This window comes from Acomys russatus, chromosome 13, assembly GCF_903995435.1.
Source record: "Acomys russatus chromosome 13, mAcoRus1.1, whole genome shotgun sequence".
Lineage (NCBI taxonomy): Eukaryota > Metazoa > Chordata > Mammalia > Rodentia > Muridae > Acomys > Acomys russatus.
Window position 1 is genome coordinate 72,186,797 of NC_067149.1, and position 21,280 is coordinate 72,208,076.

Below are 21,280 nucleotides of genomic sequence, written 5' to 3' on the forward strand. Positions count from 1 at the left end.
GAAACAACATCTGTGTGCCTCAACAGAAGAATGAGCAAAGGAAATATGATGAATTTACATAAAGGAGTACTGGTATTCAAAATGACATGAAATTTCAGGAAAAAGTGTGAAAATACAAAAGATTATCTGTATGAGGTAAGCCAGACCCAGAAAAATAAATATTGTACGTATGTTCCTTTTCCTGTGTATTAGATGTTAAATAATTAGTAACTAACCTACATGCTATAGACACAGAGTATTTAGGAATAGATGAAGGGAATAGTGAAGGTGATCACATGAATGTTGGTAGGAGAAGGAAATAGAATATGTTTATGGGGGGACTCAATCGAGAGGGTATGAAAATAGGAGGGGCAAGTAGGAAGTAGAAGGTGATATGGGATTGAGGGAGGGCATGAGAACAACAAAAGCTAGACATGAGGTGCATTTGAGGGGCAATGTCATAACCTAATGCAATGGAAACTTCTTATGATATATGAAGGTGATCATAACAAAAGCTCCATATAATGAGGGAGAGATAATCCCAATTATCCATCTTTTGTTAACAAATTAAGCTTCCAGTACTGGGATTGGTTTTCATGAATTTGATTTGTTGGATAAAAAGGTGCTATGAAAATCCTCCAAAACCCAGGTTCTTGCCAAGAAAATAGGTGGATCTTCAAAAACTGACAGTGAGCCCCCATTGCTGAAGACAACACAACACAACACAACACAACACATTGACCACGGAGAGGTCAAAATGGTACTACATGTTACCCTCAAACCCATGTTCCTTTGCTGTGACACACAAAGGTACTCTATGGGCTGCTAATAGATGAGCATCAACATTAACCCAACCACAAAACTTTGGGTCTACTTTTAGTCCTGCCTGCAAAATATGCTAAGGTAAAGGTGGCACAAACCTTGAGATAGTAACCAATCAGTGTCTGATTTGATGCAAGGTCTACTCCATGAGATGGAACCCACTCCTGATGCTACTTAAGCAACCACCAACCAGAGACTACACAACCCAGAGACCCTGAATAAAAGTGAAATTATTGGTCTCAAGAATGACTCTTAATTATATTCCAACATACTCATAAATCAGTCTTATTCATCCATCATCACAGTGGTCCCCCCATTCCTAGTGCAGAAGAAGGTAACAAACACAGAGACCCACATCCAGATATTGTGGAGAGAGAGAGGGAGAGAGAGAGAGAGAGAGAGAGAGAGAGAGAGAGAGAGAGAGAGAGAGAGAGAGGCAGAACAGAGACAGAGAGAGATACAGACAGACAGACAGACAGACTGTCAAATACACAACTAAAGTGAGAGGTCTCTATCCACTTCTGTCAGGACTATTGGACCTAAAAACGATGAAGCAGAAGGAGTAGAGGAAATAGGGGAAACAGAGGACACCAGAAGAGCACGAGTGTCTAAAAACAACTAAGCAACTCTTGTGAACACACAGAGACTAAAGCAGGAATCACAAGGCCAACACAGGCCTGGACTAGGTCCCCTGCATATACACTATATCTTCCTGTTTAGTACTTTATGGGACTCCTGAATGTGTACACAATGAGTCTCTGATTCTTGTGCACTCGGGATTTTATTTTTCTGTTGTCTTCTCTTCTACAACTTCAATATGATGGTTTTGTTTTGAACTTATTACATTTTATTTTGTTATGTTATATTATATTTCTATATACTCAGTCTAGGTGGTAATTTTCCCAACATAGAAGTCCTCTGAGAAAGTCCATCCAGAGGAGGGATCAGGACAGATGCTGGGACTCACTTCTGGACTCTGGGTGGTATGGAAGAGTGGGTGGATGAAAGGACCAAAAGGGTTCAGGAACCCCACAAGGAAACCATCAAGGCTGGCCGACCTGGACCAGGGAGCTTGTACAAACTGAGGCACCAACCAAAGACAATGCATTACAGTGAACTTAGACCCCCTGTTCAGATATAGCCAATGCACAGCTCATTCTTCATGGTTGTGGGGAGAGCAAGTATTGCCTCTGCGATGAACTCCAGTGCCCCTGATTTGATCGCTTCCTTTAGCTGAGGAGGCACCGCAGGCACACAGAGGAAGGGGAAGCAGGCTATCTGGACGAGACCTGATAGGCTATGGTCATGTTGTGGGGAAGGATGTCACCTTCTGTCAGAAGTCTATGGGAGGGAAGAGGGCAGAAGAGGGAGGGAGGGTGGGAATGGGAAGATGAAAGAGAGAGGATAACAATCAGGATGCAATCTGAATAAAGTATAATAAATTTTTAAAAGCCTGTTATTTTCTGAGAGACAGATAAGGACTGCCTGTCTGATTAAAAACGAGATAGGAAGGAACTGGGAGAAGAGTATGGAGAGGAAAATATATGCAGATTATGTTGTATGAGAGAAAAGTCTATGTTTAATAAAAGGGAGACAGATTACAAAAGAACATATTACAGGTAATCTATCCTCAGTTAAACAAATGAAACTTAGTCATGATGAAATAAATTATATGTAATAGTGAAATAAATACAACTCTTCAGTCACCTACTGTGTAAAAAATACAAACCTGTACATGGAATGATCAGAAAGAGAATGTCAGAAATCCAAGCCATAAAGGATACTACATGTGACTGAGCATGTGTGAAAACATAAAGAAATGTTGTGATAAACACTGTGTTCTTGGTGAAATAAAGCAGACTGCTAGTTTTAGTGCAAAATAGGTTTCCTGAGGGAACAGTGTCTGCAATGGAACAACAATGTAAGTCAAGATGATTTCAGTGTCTAGGCTGTGTCTCTTCAAAGGAAGGAAAAGTAACAGCAATGCTCAAATTTTATAGTCAAGGAACAAAAGTTTATCTCTTACTTCTCTCCAGTCCCTCTCCTTTGGCTTACGTATTGCAGACTACCGTGATCAAGTCTGAGAGTTCTCTGTAAACAAGATTTTACCTGTCTTGTTGGAAATCTCGTTGTCTGCACAAGGAGTGCAATCAAAGCAGCAGGCAGCCTTGCCTTCCTGGGCAGCTTTCCTGAATCCAGGCCTACAGCTCTCCCTGCACACAGACTGAGGGATCTGAGAGAAATAACAGCTATTAGAAAATGCTTTGGACTTTTGTGAAAATTTAGAGTAAATGGAGAATTTCTGAGTATCATCAACAGTAAATTTGCAAAAGCTTACACCGGCAAATGAAAGTAATGTGTTTTGGTATTATTTTTTTTGGCAGCAGCTCTGAGTCTGTATAAGACACATGCTTAAATCTTGGTCCAATACCACAAAGCTGTTGTTAAGAGTAAGTCATTAAAGTAGTGTTCTAGAAGGTCAAAGTGTGATTTTGGTGAACCTGTCTCTGTACTTACTGGCTATTAGTGGGGACTTTTATATTCTATATGGTTGGCAATGTTGATTGACATCTTTGCATTGTTTGGGTTCATCATGGAAACATATCTTATGCATCTGTGAGGAGTTTTATGAGATATTTACTTGAGATAGAAAGAGGCATCACAAAATGGGCATCAGTATTTCATTGGTTACTGTGACCGACAGAATGAAAAGGAGATAGAAGGGAGCAGCCATATTCTTTGGTCTCTGACTGTGATATAATCACCTCCTCTGACTCCTAAAACATTCTTCGTGCACTAACATATAAATACATGGTAACAGTGTCATCTAAATCAAGCCTGTATCCTTTACTTGTTTTTGTTACTATTTATCTGATGTAGCAAAGCAAGTATAATACACACACACACACACACACACACACACACACACACACACACACACACTTGTCATGCTATCCTACCTTTTAAAAGCTGACAAAACAAAAATGCCATTTTGCCCTTCTCTGAAATATACTCATCTTGCTGACAAATATAACCCTCTTATCATTGTTTGAGACAGTAACAGAAATCTAACAGATACTCTATTCATAAGAACAGAGTAAGCATGAATAAAATTTAGGAAAAACTTTTCCATTGATCAGAGTCAGGGAATGCGAAATTAGTCTATGTTTGATATCCTATGAGTAGTTTCATATTGATAGTTGTATATTGGTTTTTATGAAATAAATGTGCAAGTATTATTTTCCTGAGAATTATTTTTACTTCTGTGAAAGGTCAAAGCAGTGAGATATGTCACAACCCACCTTTGTAAATTGTGTTGGCCATTGAATCATCTGCTCAGATAAAGAGAACTGCTGACCCTGAGGAGTGTTTGGAGAGAAGGTTCCTACTTTGACCTTTAATCTCATGCCCTTTGGAAAATTCCAAATATTGAAAATGTCATACCCTGAATCTAAGTTTCTTCTCCCATCCATTAGGATGTGACCTCTCACGTGATCTTTCCGTAGGGTGTTCTTTAGGAAATGGAGGAGCTAGAAGAGATGCAGGGACATATGTTGAAGTCCATCTGAGAACTGAAAACATTTTCTTAAGTCATATAAAGAATCTCAGTTGGCACAACCATATCCACTGGAAATGGTGAATGCCATGAAGCCAGCACAGCTGTTTGTCATTGTTAGGTCCTGCTGCAGGGTGTGGCTGGCAGGGCCATCCCTCTACATAGGGGCAGGGCTTTCCCCCTCTCAGAGATTCACTTTATACACCAGTTAGTTTGTTTCCAGGTCACCCTTCTTCCCTACCTCTCTACCCATTCTCCTTCCCTTCCCCCTCCAGTGCCACTTCCAAAACACCTGCATTTATATTATAGCTTCCTGGCCAATTAGCCCATTCTGTTTATTTAATTAATCAGTCACTGTTTTCACAAAGCAGAGCCCAATGCTGCGATCACTGTTGTTCTGTGTTCTTCAAGTTTTAGCCTCTGCATGTTGCATTCTTGAGGATATTCTGCATTATGACATGTTATGTCTTTTCCTGAGAAAATTATTTCTGGGTTTTTAAAAAAAATAAAAGTCCTAAATGTAGAAAGAATATCTTATGTTTAGTACAATTCAACACCTGTCACTAAAAACACATATGGCCTATAGGAAAGGGTAGAATCGAAATGGACATCTGGTAGCCAGAAAGGATTCTGGGATATACAGGTGTGAAAAATTCATTAGTGAAGATGTGAGGACAGAGGCATGATACCTGCATTTACAAAATTTTTTGTAATTATATTATACAAATTTACAAAAAGTTTACAAAAATTTTTGTAATTATATTATAATTTCAAAAATAAACAAAATATCTAAATATAAAAAAAACAGCTGCCACCTGAGAGAAAAGCACCTGTGAACAAATGACTCAGTGGGAGGTAGTCAGAGCTGTGCAGCAGTCTCTCTAGAAAGTCCAGTCACTCCCTGCAGAGTCCACATTATGTGGAGCAGCCAGTGCAGCAGCAGGGATACCACTGAGAAGCCAACAAACAGCTGACAACATTGCAGGACCACCCCTTCCTATCTAGTAGGTCATGGCAGAAGGCTTAGCCCTTTAATGCTTGAACTCTGTGACAGAGAAGGCCAGCTGTGCATGACCAAGCACAGCACAGCACAGCACAGCACAACACAGCACAGGAAGCAGGAGCCAAGTGCATACACAGAAAGACACCCCAAAAATCCAGACTCAGTTAACCAGCTTAAAGAAAAACAAAAACAAAACAAAAAAACTAAACATTTAAACTCGTGTGTTAATGCTATGGTTGCTTATCATTAAAAGGGCTTGGTTACAAGTTGTTAATGGTCTTGATTAGGGAAAAGACTCATAGGGAAACAGACTCATGGATTTCTCTTTCCTTTTCTTTCTCTGTCCTTTTTTTCTTAAATATTGGGAAAGATATACAGAAGAAATAGACAAGGGGGGTAGGTGAAATTTAGGAATAATATAGGATTAAAGGGAAAACGGGTAGATTATTGAATCTGCTCTTAAACCAAAAATCATTTTATAAACCAATAACCTAACACTGCAGTAATAGTGTGTACATTTATATAAAAGTAATGTTATTTTTGCTTATAATAGTATGGCTTTTTGTACCTTGATACAGAATTAAGGTTCCTTTTGATACTGTGGTATAGATTATTGTATACTGATAAAAATTTAAAGTTATTTTGATAGACATATGTACATCTGCTTCAATTCTTGTATAACATATTGGACCTATACAATTCATTCATAAAGAGGAGGTTTACTTCCAAGTAGTTTAAAAGCTGCTATTACAAACTGTTTAGGATAACTAGGTAATACAAGTTAATAGTCAATGAAATTCATGGTCATGTGAGAAAGCAGTCTGGCTTATCACATAAATATATATCCTAGTTTAAACACATAGTAAATAGCTAGAAAAAAATCAACATTTGTCTTTTTACATATACTATAGAAAGATAGATAATTAGTAAGCATTATATAAATGTGTACAAATATATAGGTGGTCTTCAAGGCCTCAGAGATCAGCCATAAATTGTGTTTTAAAATGTTTTATTATTTTAAGGCTTTTCTGATGAGACATGTCAGGTGCTAGCAGCACACATTTTAACATGAAAGAAGATGATGAACATTGAAGAATTTCCATGAGAAGTTTGCTTTAAAAATGACCAATTGCACCTGAGCAAAGAAATGTCTTTCCTCAATCAGCAGACAATGGGCAGAACCTGGACACAGGCAAAATCAACTGCTAAGCACTGTCAAGACAGGGTAAGCAAGTCCTTCCTAATTCCAGCTTCACAAATATGTCTGTCAGATATTCTGAGCAAGAAGACTGAAGATGACATTTCAACATTATACATAAATTCTGGGTGACTACCAAGGCAGTCAGCTGTCTGACAGTTCTCTATTTTGTAAACTGCTTCCTTATACTTCTTACATACTAAGGTAATATTTTGTTCTCAGGCCTTGATGGGGTTGAAGACTTGACAGTTACGGGCTTAAAATTAAGCTTAAATTATTTAGGTAATAAAAAGAAATTTTTAGGTCAAAATTTTTGGGCTGTTAAATGAAAGCTATAATAAAAACTGATTTAGATGTAAACTCATCAAGAGAGAACATAGTAGAGCGCTTTCTCCAAGTACGTATGGACTTGACCCTGTGAATGGAAATCTTACCTGATTGTTCCATAGTTGTTTTTATTGTATATAGTTGATTATTAGAAGAAAAACAGACTTTTATTGGACTTAAAGAGGGCATGAAGAGAGAAGATCTTGTGTATTGCATGGGTGCAACACCTGTAGATTAAAAACCTATGGACTATAGGAAAGTATAGAATAGAAGGTGGGACATTGTCAGACAGAAAGTATTCTGAGATATCCTGGTGTGAGGGATTTTTTGGTGAAGATGTGTGGAGCTGAGATGTATGGTACCAGAACAGAGGTAACCAGCCATGTGGCAGAATGTAGATTAGTATAAATAGATTATTTTAAGTTATGAGCTAGTAAGAGAAGAGCCTAACTGTATGGCCAAGGTATCTGTAAACATATGAACAATCTCAGCTTTTCACAATAAAGCAATTATGAAGAGAACTGTGAGGCAAGATGTTATATGAATTTAATGTTGATTTAATGTTGATTTTTCCCTATTCATGTCATGCATTTTATAAAGGACACTTACACATGGTTTTGCATTCACCTCCAGACAGGGAATAAAGTATGTTTATCATCTAAAACTTATGCTGCCCAATTGGAATGCCCTAGAAATTAATAAAAAAAAGTCACAGTGCTGATATTACAACACACAGGAAGGGGTATTACCTGCCAGTGGAAGAATACCATTTCTTCTGCACTAGCATATTGCTGTATCTGTATTTGTTGAAGACTCATCTCATGAAGACTGTATGCCACAGCATACACAGCACTGTATATATTATAACTCTCTTCACTCATGGATGTGTCAAAAATATGTCTGGGCAGTAAATCCAAAGAAGCATTTGGTTGGCAGCTCTCCAAAATTTGACAACGAAACCCATAAAATGAGCAGTTGAAGAATAAAGCCCAAAACTTAGGAAGAAAAGTGTCTTCTGGGTATTTGTAGGGAGTAAGTGTGTGAAGAAAATTGGTAAATCCAACCATCTCTTCATGGTGGTGTGAAAATACGAGACTTCCATGAAGTGAGCCTACCATGAAATAATCATAATGGTTGTCAACATCCCATGGAAAGTTCAAGACCCAGACTTTCCATGTCACTAAGAGTTTTGCAATGTGAAACATTAAACCTTGTGAAGAAACAATGTTCCCATAAATAACTATCACATTTGCTGATGATTTCAGAATGATCTCCAGATTTTCCCCCAAGTTATTGGAGTCTATATATGAAGTAGCAGGGATAATATTCACAAATTCAATACAGATGCTACTGTTGTGCATATTTTCTCTCAATTCTGACAGAAACTGAGTTCCTTTGTGGTCATCTTGAAGGATCAGACCAACCCAGGACCAGCTGAAATGAAGCAGCAAAGAGACTATGGCAAGTGAGAGATGTGTGTCCTTGGGAGCCATCTGATAAAGAGAAGGAAACTGACCTTGGTCATTCAAGGTAGAATCGAAAGGCCCAAAAGTGAGCTGAAGAGAAAACACAATGGGAAACCAGAGAAAGAACACTGGCATCAAACACAAGCTTAGTCTTGAATCAACAGATGGAAACAGTCATGATGAGAATGGGATTGTTACTTTTTTTTAATACAAACCCATTATAAAGTTATCCACAAAAATTGCAGACAAGTCTCCAGTAATAATCTAGCAGGTCTCATCCACCTGTCCTTCCTTTCAGCCTCAAATACTGGAAATGTGGATATATCAATTACCCTTATGTGGGGACCCATGCCAAAATCTGCCATGTCAGAAATCTTGGGCTTAGGCTGTATGCTGTGACCTTCGAGTTGCTGACCTTTACCTCACCACAAGGTCTTCTGTTCTAGGCTATCCTTGGACTATTTAGCTTTGAAAGAAGTAGAGAAGTCTCAATGTGGAACCACCCAGAGGATCTAGGAAGTTCTTACAAGGAACTACTCAGAGAACTAGGAAGTTCTACAGGGAGTGATTTAGGCTATTGCATTCTTGCCCAGGGCCTAGAGTGAGTGAGATAAGAATAGATCCTATTGACCTTGCCCTATATATGTTCCTGCTAGTTGGCAATAAAGTGAATCTTGATCAGAAATGTCTTGACTTGATTCATTATTTCTCGCATCTCTGTACCCTACTTTCAATCCCCACTCCCTCCTTCAGGTGAACCCTGATTCAATTTTTCCCGCGGGCTGGGACCCGACACCCTTATACTTTCGTTTGTACCTGATATCAATTATTTTGTTGTTCACCTGAAGTAATTGTAGGCCTCTAGGCCTAGTCCTTAAAACCTCTAGACTTCATACTATCTTAATTAGGCCTAGAATGATTTCAAACTCTGAGTCTTCCTGCTGAATAAGCTCACTTTTCTTGTTCATTCTGAATTCTTTCTGTCTCTTTCTGAATTTTTTTCAGGTGTTCTGGCTCAAAGTCCTTTCCTTGATGACTGATTCAATCTAGCTTCTCTCTTGTCCTCTGACTGAATTGCTCTGCTTGGCCTTAAACTGACTCTAGCAATCTGTTGTAGTCTTCATGCTTATTCTCTGGCTCCTTTTATCTTCACCTGTGTCTATCTTGTCCCCTCCTCAACCTGTCTCTGTAAAATATCCAGGGAAAACTGTTTCTCCATCTCTCTGTGCCCTGATTCCCCGTGTTGTCTTTTCCTTGGAAGAGTTGAGCATATTTTATCCTGATCCATTCTCTATGCTTTTTTTCCTATGTTCACTTCCTGCCAACTGGTCGCTATCTCTGCCTCCTGACTTGTTGTTGACATTATTTAATCTTGTTTCCAGAAAACTCTTGGATTAAAGAATGTGTGAGAGGGGTGAGCCACACTACACTAAGAGCAAGTTTTCCAGTACACAATCTTGGGGTTCACATTGTAAGCAAAGAGCCTGCAACAACGTGATTAACTCAAGTGTACCTATTTTACATTTTTAGACATCTATAATGTCAACATAGGATCCTTGCCTCCTAGTCCCACATGTTATTTGCAAAAGCAATTCTCTTAAAGGAGATAGTTAGGCATGTGAGATTTCTAAGAGGTGACCAGGTATTTTACAAGGTCTGTACCATGATGCACCCAAAGAATTGCTTTCAGCCTCTGAGCTATTCTGTTAAATGAGTTAAAAAAGCATATGAGCTTTCTGGAAAGGATCTATCAATTTGCAAGGTCAGTACCATGATGCCCCCCAGAAATCCCAGAAATGTGATGCCAAGAGCCGTTTGGTGACCTTCAGTAGGCATGAGAACTCTCTGGAACCGATCTGGTATTCTGCAAGTCTGTACCTTGATGCACCCCAGAATTGCTTCCAATGTCTGACAATTCTGTCAGTTGTGCATTGCTGCATCTTACCTTCCTGGGTATTGACAAACTATGTTTGACCAAACTGAGTACATTATCTTACTGAAAGATGCACTGCTGTTCAGATGAACTAATTCCAGATAATGGAATTCCTGAATTGAATCAAACAATTTTAAAAGTTAAATTGTTTTAGATATTCCAAAACAGTAGCATCATTAAATACCTTTGAAGACCTCTAGATGCCTCACTAGGGAACAGCCTTGAAGCAGAATTGTGACCTCAGATAAGCTTTCACTCCAGATGGCACCATGTAGCTTGGTACACACCATAAATATGGGCAAGTTGGTTTAAACTCCTATGAATTCAAAATATGATGGAGCTAACTGAACATGTCTAAATTAAGTATAAACCCTAATGTCTGAATGTACAAACTGTTCTGTTATACTCCTTATAACCTGTCACCTTTTGGTATTATATGCTGTCATTTTAAATTTACTTTCTTTGTCGGATGAAATAAAGATAAAATTATTGTCCTGAATTTACTATAAACTAAGAGATAACTAGAGATTGTGTAACCAGGTCGGTCTTAATGGAAAAGACATATATTCTTGTAACTTAGACACTCTTAAGCTTTATTCCTTTTCAAACTTTGTTATTCTCAACTCACTATGAGCTCATGCAATGGACACATAGAGAAAAAAATTTTAATTTTAAGATATGAAAACTGTTGTATTTTAGCATTTATATGCTAAATTAATTGCCTCTTTTTACTATGAGGCAATTCCTTTTCTCAGAAGTATAAATATGGTGACCAACAATAAGTGGAATTCAAATTAAGATATTTAACTTCATCCACATTTTCTCTTGAATGTGTGTGTGTGTGTGTGTGTGTGTGTGTGTTGTCTATTTTCTGTTTCTTTCTTATTATTTTGGTGTGAATTCAGAAGTAAGTGGATAGACTCAGGGTTCCCCAACAGCCCTCACGTACAAACAGGCATACTTGAGCTTTCCAGAGATCTCCACAAAAGAGCCTATCTATAGAGCAAAGCGCCTCCTTTAATGACCCTCTCAGTTTTTTTTCTAGAATCTGCATTTACAGGCCCGGATGAAGGAAACTTGTGGTCAGTTTGAGTTCTCCTCCTTAGCTGCAGTACAGCCAGTCCCTAGAGAAGGAACTCCGGGCTCCCTCCCATCCTTCTTCTTTAAATCTTGATTAGTTGCCTGAGATAAAGTCAATGGAGAGTCTGCATCCAGTACCAGAAATCCAACCCTTGACTTGCCAGAGCAAAGACAGACATTGGCATCTCACCCACCTGAGGTATGTTGTAGAGTTGTAGCAGTGTAACAATATGGGAAGATGTTGACATTGGTGTTCCTGTGAATGCAGCAAGTGATGTTTTCTTCTCTCCACAGTTGTAATTAACCACGGGATTGATGAGCCGTGTTAACCAGAACATGATAAAATCAAAACTATCCTTTTCAGAATGTAAAGTAGAATAAAGATCAAAGCCCAGAGTTGTGTTGGGTAGAAGATAGGGGTTCCTGTTGACCTCCTCAATGGCAAATATCAGGGCCAGAAACACCTGGTAGTTCTTAAAATTATACCTGCACAAATTCCATAAAATTACACAGTATAAAGACATAGACCACAGAACCTTCCTACTTAAGCAACGGCTTTTCTCATTAAAATGCTAATATTTTTATAAAATCCAGTTTTCAATATCTTTTCATGAATGTCTAGAATTAGAAGGACATGTAAATTAAGTAAAATTCTACAGTATTAGCACTCATTAATTATGAGCTCTGGTACAATAATTTATTATTAAATTGCTTTCTTTGTCTTTTATGGGCAAAAATCTCTCCATGAATAAGAAATTAGAGTCTGACAAAACATCAGAACTTTGATGTCTGGATCTAGGACCTTCAGCCTCTACAATTTATCTTCATCCAATCACCTTGTTTTCTGTGACAATCTCCAATTAAAAATAGCACAAAGTTAATCAAAGGATATATATCTATAGTTGTCATCTCTATGAATTATTTTTCATAGTGTGTCCTAGAATATAATATGTAGAGAGTTCTGGTCTTGAATTCATGGAGATATTCCTGCCTCTGATTCTTCTTTGGTTTAATTAATTCATGTGAACCTCATCCAAATTTATTTTTCTTTGCGTATATATGTGAGCTGTGTGAATTGATTCTGTTAATCTTTACATAAACAAGTTCATGAACATCAATAACTAAGAGTGAAAGATAGAGAAGGACAGTTAGTGTCAATCCAAGCTGTCCACACTATTTTACAAAGTGTCTCTTGACCAGTTGAAATAAATATCAACTGACTGGCTCATTTAATTGATTTAGACAGAGTTTGACCATGTAGTCAACACTCTGTAACCAATCTGGACTTGAAATTACTAAGATTATTTCTACATCCCCTTCTTCAGTACTGTGAAAAAGAGAGAATAGCACATCAACTGACACCACATTTTCTTTATTGTTTTCAGTGCATAAGCCTGGCACTCTGGCCAGCAAACTCTCCCTGTCTCTCTCTTCTCTATACAATTAGATTACAAGAGTACATGCATGCTCTCTCTGGGAGATGTAAATCCAGGTCCTCACACATGCACCTAGAGCATTTTATGTTATTACTGAAGTTTTAATCTGCTTAAAAATAACATGGTGAGGAAAAAATCTTACACATTTTATGATTTCAAAAACCCACACACAAAGGAATGGCAATTCATTTTATTGTCAAAATGTTCTGTTCACAAAATAATGTCTTTAAGGTTATATTTAGTACATTGTTCTTCAGTTGGATATAGAAATACTCAATATTAAAATATTGTAGGGTTTCATAGAAAAGCAATGTTATATTTATATTTTGGAATGATATATAGAATAAGATGTTAAACCCTCATTAAACATACTTGAAAAGAAAAGCGACAGAGAATCTCTAGATACAATTTTTTTTCTGCAAAATTCTGTCCTTTTAATCACATATGTTTGTTTTAATTTCTTTTGGCTTTTGCATTGTTCTAGTTTTGAGTGCGTGTTCCTTTGTTTGGTTGCTTGCTTGCTACAACAAATGTTTGCATCTCTGATTCTCGTGTTTCCCTACTTCTTTTTCAACCATTTTCCCCTTTTGATTGTTACCTGTCTGCTACATATCTGACACACATGCTGGCTCAAAAAAAATTATATGTTTTATTCCCTTCTCTATAGTCCTTTTCAGGAATGCTGCTGAGATTTACAAATTGCATGTAATGAGGTATGTTTCTTTTGAAATTAATGGATTTCTCTGGAAGTTTCACACAACATGAAATGCAACAAAATACTTAGTATATATCATAATTAAAAATTAATAATTAAGGATTCAATTGGAGCCAGGCATGGTGTCACATGCCTTAAATCCCAGCTCTCAGGATGTAGAGGCAGGTGGTTCACTGTGAGTTTAAGGCTAGCCTAGTCTACAAAGTGAGCATAGGATATCCAATGCTACGCAAAGAAACATTGTCTCAAAACAAACAAAAAACCAAAAGGATTCAATTGTATTCACCAAGATGAAATGAAAACCAGAAATTTAAAATATTTTAATTAAAATCTATTATAATAACTCTCAAAGTAAAAATACAAGGTACCAAAATTAACCAGACTGGGAGTCTGTAATCTTGGTTAATTGTATATAATTAGAGTAAACATTCTGTGTCACATTAAGAAGGTTAAATATTTTTCAGTAGAGACAGTAAAATCAGAAGGGCCTGGCCAGATGTCTTACAGACTCTAAGAGAACACATATGAGAGTCCGGACTAGTATATGAAGCAAATTTTCAATAACCATAGATGGATAAAACAAGATATTCCACAAGAAAAACAAATTTAAACAGTACATATCCACAAACTCAGCCCTACAGGAGACACTATGAGGGAAACTCCAGCAAGTAGGTTAACTATAACTGGGAAAACATTGGACACAGATAACTTCACTTTAGCAAACAGAAATTGGATAAGCACGTATACACAGTGCCACAGCCAATATCAAAATAAAAGCACCTAGCAGTCACTGGTCATTAATCTTTATCAACACTCTGGCCTCTACTCTCCAATAAAGACAGAGAATAACAGAACGGATGCATAAAGAGGAACCAACATTTTGGTTCATAAAAGAAAAACACCTCAGCAACAAAGAAAGACATTACCTGAGAGTCATGGGCTGGAAGAATGTCTTCTAAGCCAACTGACAAAAGCAAGCTAGAGGAACCAATTTGATAGCTAATAAAATAGACTTTTAACCAAACTTAATCAAAAGAGATGAGGATGGACATACTCATCTAAGGATAACGCATCCTCAATGACATCACAATTCTGAACATCTATGCCCCAAATACAAGCACACACGCATTTGTTAAAGAAAAGTAAGTTTAAACCACACATTGATATCCACACATTAATAATAGGAGACCTCAACCACCACCTCTCAACAAAGGATAGGTCAACAAAACAGAAGATAAACTAAGAAATAATGACATTAATAGATGTCATAAATTAAATGGACCTAACAGATATCTACAGAACTTTTTACACAAACACAAAAGGTTATAACTTCTTCTCAGTACTTCACAGACCCTTCTCCAATATTGAGCATATGGTAGGACATAAAAGAAGCCTCAACATATACAAGAAGATTTAAATTAGACCTTGGATCCTATCGGGCCACCATAGCCTAAAGCTGGACCACAATAACAACAGAAATAACCAAAAAAAAAAGCCTACACATACATGGAAACTGAACAACTTTTCAGTCAATGACAACTGGGTCAGGGAAGAAATAAAGCAAGAAATTAGGGACTTCCCAAAATTCCATGAAAATGAGTATATAACATACACACCTTATGGGGACACAAAGAAAGCGGCGTTAATAGGAGAGTCAATAGCACTAATTGCCTTTATAAAGAGAAATGTCTCATACAAGCAACTTAATGGCACATTGGCACATTTGGAAGACCTAGAAAAAGAAGCATAAATACCCAAGAGGAATAGAAAGCTGGAAAAAAATCAAATTCAGGGCAGACATCTAAAATTAGAAACAAAGTGAACAATTCAGAGAATTAATGGAACCAAGAGCTGGTTCTTTGAGAAAATCAACAAGATAAACAAACTCTTAGAGCAACTAACCAAAAGGCAGAGAGAGACTGTCCAAATCAATAAAATCAGAAATGAAAAGAGAGATATAACAACAGACACCATGAAAATCCAAAGAATCATTTAGTCGTACTTCAAAAGCCTCCATGACACAAAATTTGAAAACCTAAATGAAAGGGACAATCTTGATAGAGTCCACTTCCTGAAGTTGAATCAAGATCATGTGAACAAAGTAAATAGTCCTGTATCTCCTGTTGAAATAGAAGCAATCATCCAATGCCTCCAATCCATAAAACTCCCAGAGTCAGATGGCTTCAGCACAGAATTCTACCATACCTGCAAAGAAGAGCAAATACAAATTCTCTTCAAACTATTTCAAAAAATAGAAATGGAAGGAATAGTACCAAACTCATTGTATGATGCCACAGTCAACTTGATACCTGAACTATACAAGGGCCCAACAAAGAAAAAGAATACCAGACCAATTTCTGTTATGAAAGTTAATGCAAGTATATTTAATAAAATATTCACAAACTTAATCCAAGAACACATTAAAAATAACATTCACCATGACCAATTAATCTTCATATCAGGCATGCTGGGATTATTCAATATACAGAAGTCCATCAATGTAATCCTCCACGTAAACAAATGGAAAGAAAAAACATATGATCATCCCTTTATATAATAAGAAAGCATTTTACAAAATACAACACTCATTCATGTTTCAGAGAGATCAAGGCACATACCTAAACATAATAAAGGCTGTACACTGCAAGCAGATAGACAACATCAAATTACATGGAGAGAAATGCAAAGAAGTTCCAGTAAAATCAGAAATTAGGCAAGAATTCCCACTCCCTCCATATCTTGTCAATATAGTAGTTGAAGTTCTAGATAGAGCAATAAGATAACAAAAGGAGATCAAGATGATCCATAATGGAAAAGAAGAGGTCAAAGTGTAGCTCTTCACAGATGACATGATAAGATACATAAATGATCCCTAAAATTCTACTACAGATTTCCTACATCTGAAAAACACCTTCAGCAAAGTGTCTGGAAATAAGATTATTAACAAAAAAATGAGTAGCTCTCCTGTAGAAAAATAACAAAAGGAATGAGAAAGAAATTAGGGAAAGTACATCCTTCACAATTGCCACAAATAGCATAAAATATCTTGGTGTAACTCTAAACAAGCAATTTAAAGACTTGTTTGAAAAAAACCTTCAGGTCTCTGAAGAAAGAATTTGAAGAAGATAACAGAAGATGGAAAAACTTCTCACACTTCTGGACTGCTAGGAACAACAAAATAAAAATGGCCATCTTGCCAAAAGCAATCTACAGACTCAATGCAAACCTTATCAAAATACATTTTTATAGACATTAAAAAATTAATTCTCAACTTTGTATGAAAAAAACAAACCAGAATAACTTAAACAATCTTGTACAATAAAAGATCTTCTGGAAGTATCTCCGTCTGTGGTCTTATGTTGTATTACATAGCAGTAGTAATAAAAATATCAGCATGGTATACTTGTTTAGACATAGAATGATTGATAAGTGGAATCAAATAGAAGTCTCAGAATTAAACAATCACACCTATGTACACTTGATTTTCAAAAAGAAGCCAAAAACATACAATGAAAAAAAAAAAGATACCCTCTTCAACAAATGGTGCTGATCTAGCTGCTTACCTATAGAAAAAGTCAAATAGATCCATATTTATCACCCAGGGAAAACTAATGTCCAAGTGGATTAAAGACCACAATATAAAACCAGATACACCAAATCTGTTAGAAGAAAATGTGGGGAAGAGTTTTAAACTCATTGGCACAGGAGAAAACTTCTTGAACAAAACATCAACGACTCAGGGTCTAAGAACAACAATTAATAAATGAGACCTCTTGAAACTGAAAAGCTTCTATAAGACAAAGGACAGTGTCAGCAGAACACAATGAAAGCCTTTGACTGGGGAAAGATCTTCACCAACCCTACATCTGACAAAGGGCTAATATCCAAAATATATAAAGAACTCAAGAAATTAAACACCACCAAACCAAGGGGTCAGAGTTAAACATAGAATTCTCAACAGAGTAATGCCAAATGGCCAAGATACACTTAAAGAAATGCTGAATGTTGATACTTGTCATGGAAATGCAAATCAAAATGACTCAGAGATTCCATTTTATACCTATTATGATGGCTAATATAAAAAATTCATCAAAAAACACATCCAGGATGTGGACAAAATGTAACACTCCTCCATACCTGGTGGGAGTGAACATTTGTACAACCACTATGAAAAACAATCTGGTGCTTTCTCAGAAATTTGGAAATAATGCTACCTCAAGACACAGCCATACCACACCTGGGCATTTACCTGAAAGATGCCCCACCATACAAGAAGGACATTTTCTCAACTATTTTCATAGCAGTTTTATTAATAACAGCCTGATGTGGAAACAACCTTGATGTCCCTCAACTGAAAAATGGATAAAGAAACTGTGGCACATTTACACAATGGAATGCTACTCAGATACTAACAACAAGGACCTCTTGAAATTTTAAGGAATTGGATGGAATAGAAATGATCATCCTGAGTGAGGTATCCAAACCCTGAAAGACACAAATAGTATATACCCACTTATAATCAGATATTAGCTATATAATACAGGATAACTATCCTATAATCCACAGACATGAATAATCTAAATAACAAGAGGTCCCTAGGGAGAATGCTTAATTCTCACTCAGAAGGGCACAGAGACTAGACACTGGAAGCATTTGAAGAGATAGAACAGGACAGGAGCCTACCATAGAGATCCTCTGAAGTATTCCACCCAGCAAGGGATCAAGGAAGATGCTGAGACTCACAGCCACATTTTGGAGTTGAGAGGAAGGAGTCTTAGGGACGACTTGGGAGATAGAAAGACCTGGAGTAGACAGGTGCTCCATAAGGAGTCCAAAGAATCCAACAAATTTGGGCGGGTGGTAGGGGCTGCTGCAGAGAGTGATGCATCAAGCAAGGACCATGCATGCTGAGAACCTCTGCTCAGATGTAGTGCATAGACAGCAGAGTCTCCTTGTGGTTCTACCATGGTAGAGTAGGGGTTACTTCTGACATGGACTCTGGTGACCACTCATTGAACACCTCCCACTGGCAGGCAGCCATGCCAGATACTGAGGAAGTAGACACAAGCAGTCCAGATGAGACTTGACAGGCTGAGGTCACATGATAAGGGATGGGGCTTCCACTTCCGGAGCACTAGGAGAGGGGGAGGTGGAGCAGCATGAGGGAGGGAGTGTAGTACTGGGAGTCGATGAGGGAAGGGGCTACAATTGAGCTGTAATGTGAACAAATTAAAAATAAAATAAAAATAAAACATAAAAAAGAAAGTCAAATATTAGGAGGGTAACAGATTGGATCCTGTAAAGAATACTAGGTATTTGAATTAAGTAACAGGATGAAATATAACTGGTACTCACCCAGATGCCTTATCTTTCCTGGCTGAAAAGTTCTATGCATGGTACCAAAGAAAATAAAGGTAACCATCACTGTCACCCATTTTAAAACCATGAGGGATCCAGTATTGACAAGCCTTATATGATACTCCCTCTGATGTTAAAATGGGCACACATTTTATATGTGGAACTACCTCATAAATTAAAAAAAAATGCTTTAAAATTAAAAGGTGACTTTTTTGGAAACAATTCTATACCAATCATGGACAAGCCAGACACTCGTGGCTCACATAACTGAAAGTATATTCTTTTCATATATAGGCTTGTTGCAGGGTGACATAAAGAAAAACTCATACAGATGTACATTTGTGCCTGAGCTACTGAAAACAGAGAGAGCAGAGGAAAAAGAGAGTGACAAGAGGCATTAGTTCTGATGTAGTAGAAGCGGCTCCAACCAGCATCCAAAGTCCTCAGTCTGCTAAGTTTATCAGACAAATCTGTGATCCTATTTGAGATATGATCCTTAAGAATTTGGGTCTAACTTTAATCACTGCACTGAGATATAAATTATTTCATCTACACAGAATTTTTTTGTTCTGTGACCAGGTTTGTTATGTTAGTTTCCAATGAAATGTGTCAAGACCACCAAACATCCCATGAATTTTATATATGAACATATTTCTTCCTCTACCATTCTTGTAGTTTTACTTGACACCCCACCATGGTGTTAGGAATTACACAGCACTGTCACACTGAGCACAATTTACCTTAAGAAGGATATTTTTTTCTTGTAAATTTCTGTCTATTGTCCTTGTAACAATTTTCTCATGTGTTCAAAGACCTTTACAAGCTCAATTGCTCTATTTCATGTTTTTTATACTTGTCCATTGAGATTCGGGATGTCTATACAAGATAGCCACAATATATTTCCTTATAAAGAAACATACTTGAATATTTGTCATTATTTGTTAAAGGAAATCAGACTTCTCTTAACACTATTCCTTAATCTTGCATATTTATGAAAAAAAAAAAGCCTTATGTGGCCACCCTCACATCAAGAGTATCTTCTTGGTGATCACATCCATACAAATGAGGAAAAGCACTGGAAACATATATGGCAAACAGGTATACATTTAAATATGTATAACTCACTTATCTTAAGCAGCCTGCAATAGAACTTTCAAAGTAGTGGAAGTAAACCTTGTATTATAATTAAGTTATATGGGTGCCAAATAAAATAACCAAAACACTAAGAATGTAACATTTATATAATTCCTGATTGTGTCATGGTCCTTCTTGCTATAGCTAATTTATTGTGTGTGTGTGTGTGTGTGTGTGTGTGTATGTAATAATATAAATATATATGTAAAAAATAATAAAAATTTGTAAAATCTGTTTGAGAATAAACACATTTAAGAAAGAAACATTGAAATATTAAAAAGGATATACACAAAGATAAGTGTAGAGAAGCAAAGTGCTCCCTAATGTCAATAGTGACAGTCCTGCTCTGAAATCAGCTGCATGTAACATAGTCAAGACTTTCCAGGCACTCCAGGCCTCAAAATTGTCACTTTTCCTTGAGTGATGAAAAGAAGTACACGTGGAAATATGTTTGATGCGATTTGAGAATTGAAAAGAGAAATTGTGAAAAACTCAAGAAGGTTTTAATTCATACGTTCTTCAAGTCTCAGGAATCCTCAACTCAGAGAATAAATAATTGTACTTACCATACATTAAGGTTCTGCAAGTGGTGTGGCACATATTCATATTTAGTATATTTTTCTTCATGGATGTCAGAAAGAGGAATAAATGCAAAAATCTGCATATCTCCTTCACGGGAAAGATATTCATCGGTGTTTGCATAGCAGAGACTGTCAGTTGAATCACACACAAAATTGGGAATGTACAGAAGCCCAAAGATAAAAATCCAGAACATCCTATTAACATGTGCATCTGCCCAGGCACAAGACTGATAGATACATATCCAATGATGTCCATCAGGTATATATTGATCTCAAGTGTTTGTGAACATGTGCGCTTCTCACTTTGTTATTGTGTGCAGCTGTCACACTAATCAGCATGCAGTTTTTCCTGATACTTCCTCCACTGCTATTGAGAGTTCTGAAACTCTTTTTTCCCTTAGGCTCTCTCTACATCTGAGTCCATGTTTTCTCCTTAATAATAAGTTTGGAAGCTATATTTTTTATTTTCTTCTCTAGCCAAAGGCATCATGATTTCAGCCAAGAAGACAAACAGCATAGCTGAGGCATCAATTACCCTATTAGACTGTTTTGGACAAATTTGAGGCAGGAAGCTTTTCATGTGACAACAATTTTGGCTGAAGAAACAGCATCAGAGTTTGGCATCGTAGGTGAATTGGGAGAAGGTCTGAAAATTCCCATGGCAGGCACACACAGACAAAATCAGTAGACCA

General features: G+C 37.1%; 1 protein-coding gene across 1 annotated transcript in view; it reads right to left on the reverse strand.

Moving 5' to 3' along the window:
- Positions 1-20,782, reverse strand: part of LOC127197763 (vomeronasal type-2 receptor 116-like) — a 46,612-nt gene extending 25,830 nt beyond the window's left edge. Inside the window, exons 1-5 of the mRNA XM_051155700.1 lie at positions 20,574-20,782; positions 11,559-11,850; positions 7,635-8,441; positions 4,104-4,331; positions 2,911-3,034 (exon numbers count right to left, since the gene is read on the reverse strand). Of these exons, the coding sequence (XP_051011657.1) occupies positions 2,911-3,034; positions 4,104-4,331; positions 7,635-8,441; positions 11,559-11,850; positions 20,574-20,782 (1,660 nt within the window). The remainder of the gene's footprint in view (positions 1-2,910; positions 3,035-4,103; positions 4,332-7,634; positions 8,442-11,558; positions 11,851-20,573) is intronic.
- Between the last annotated feature and the right edge of the window lie 498 nt (positions 20,783-21,280).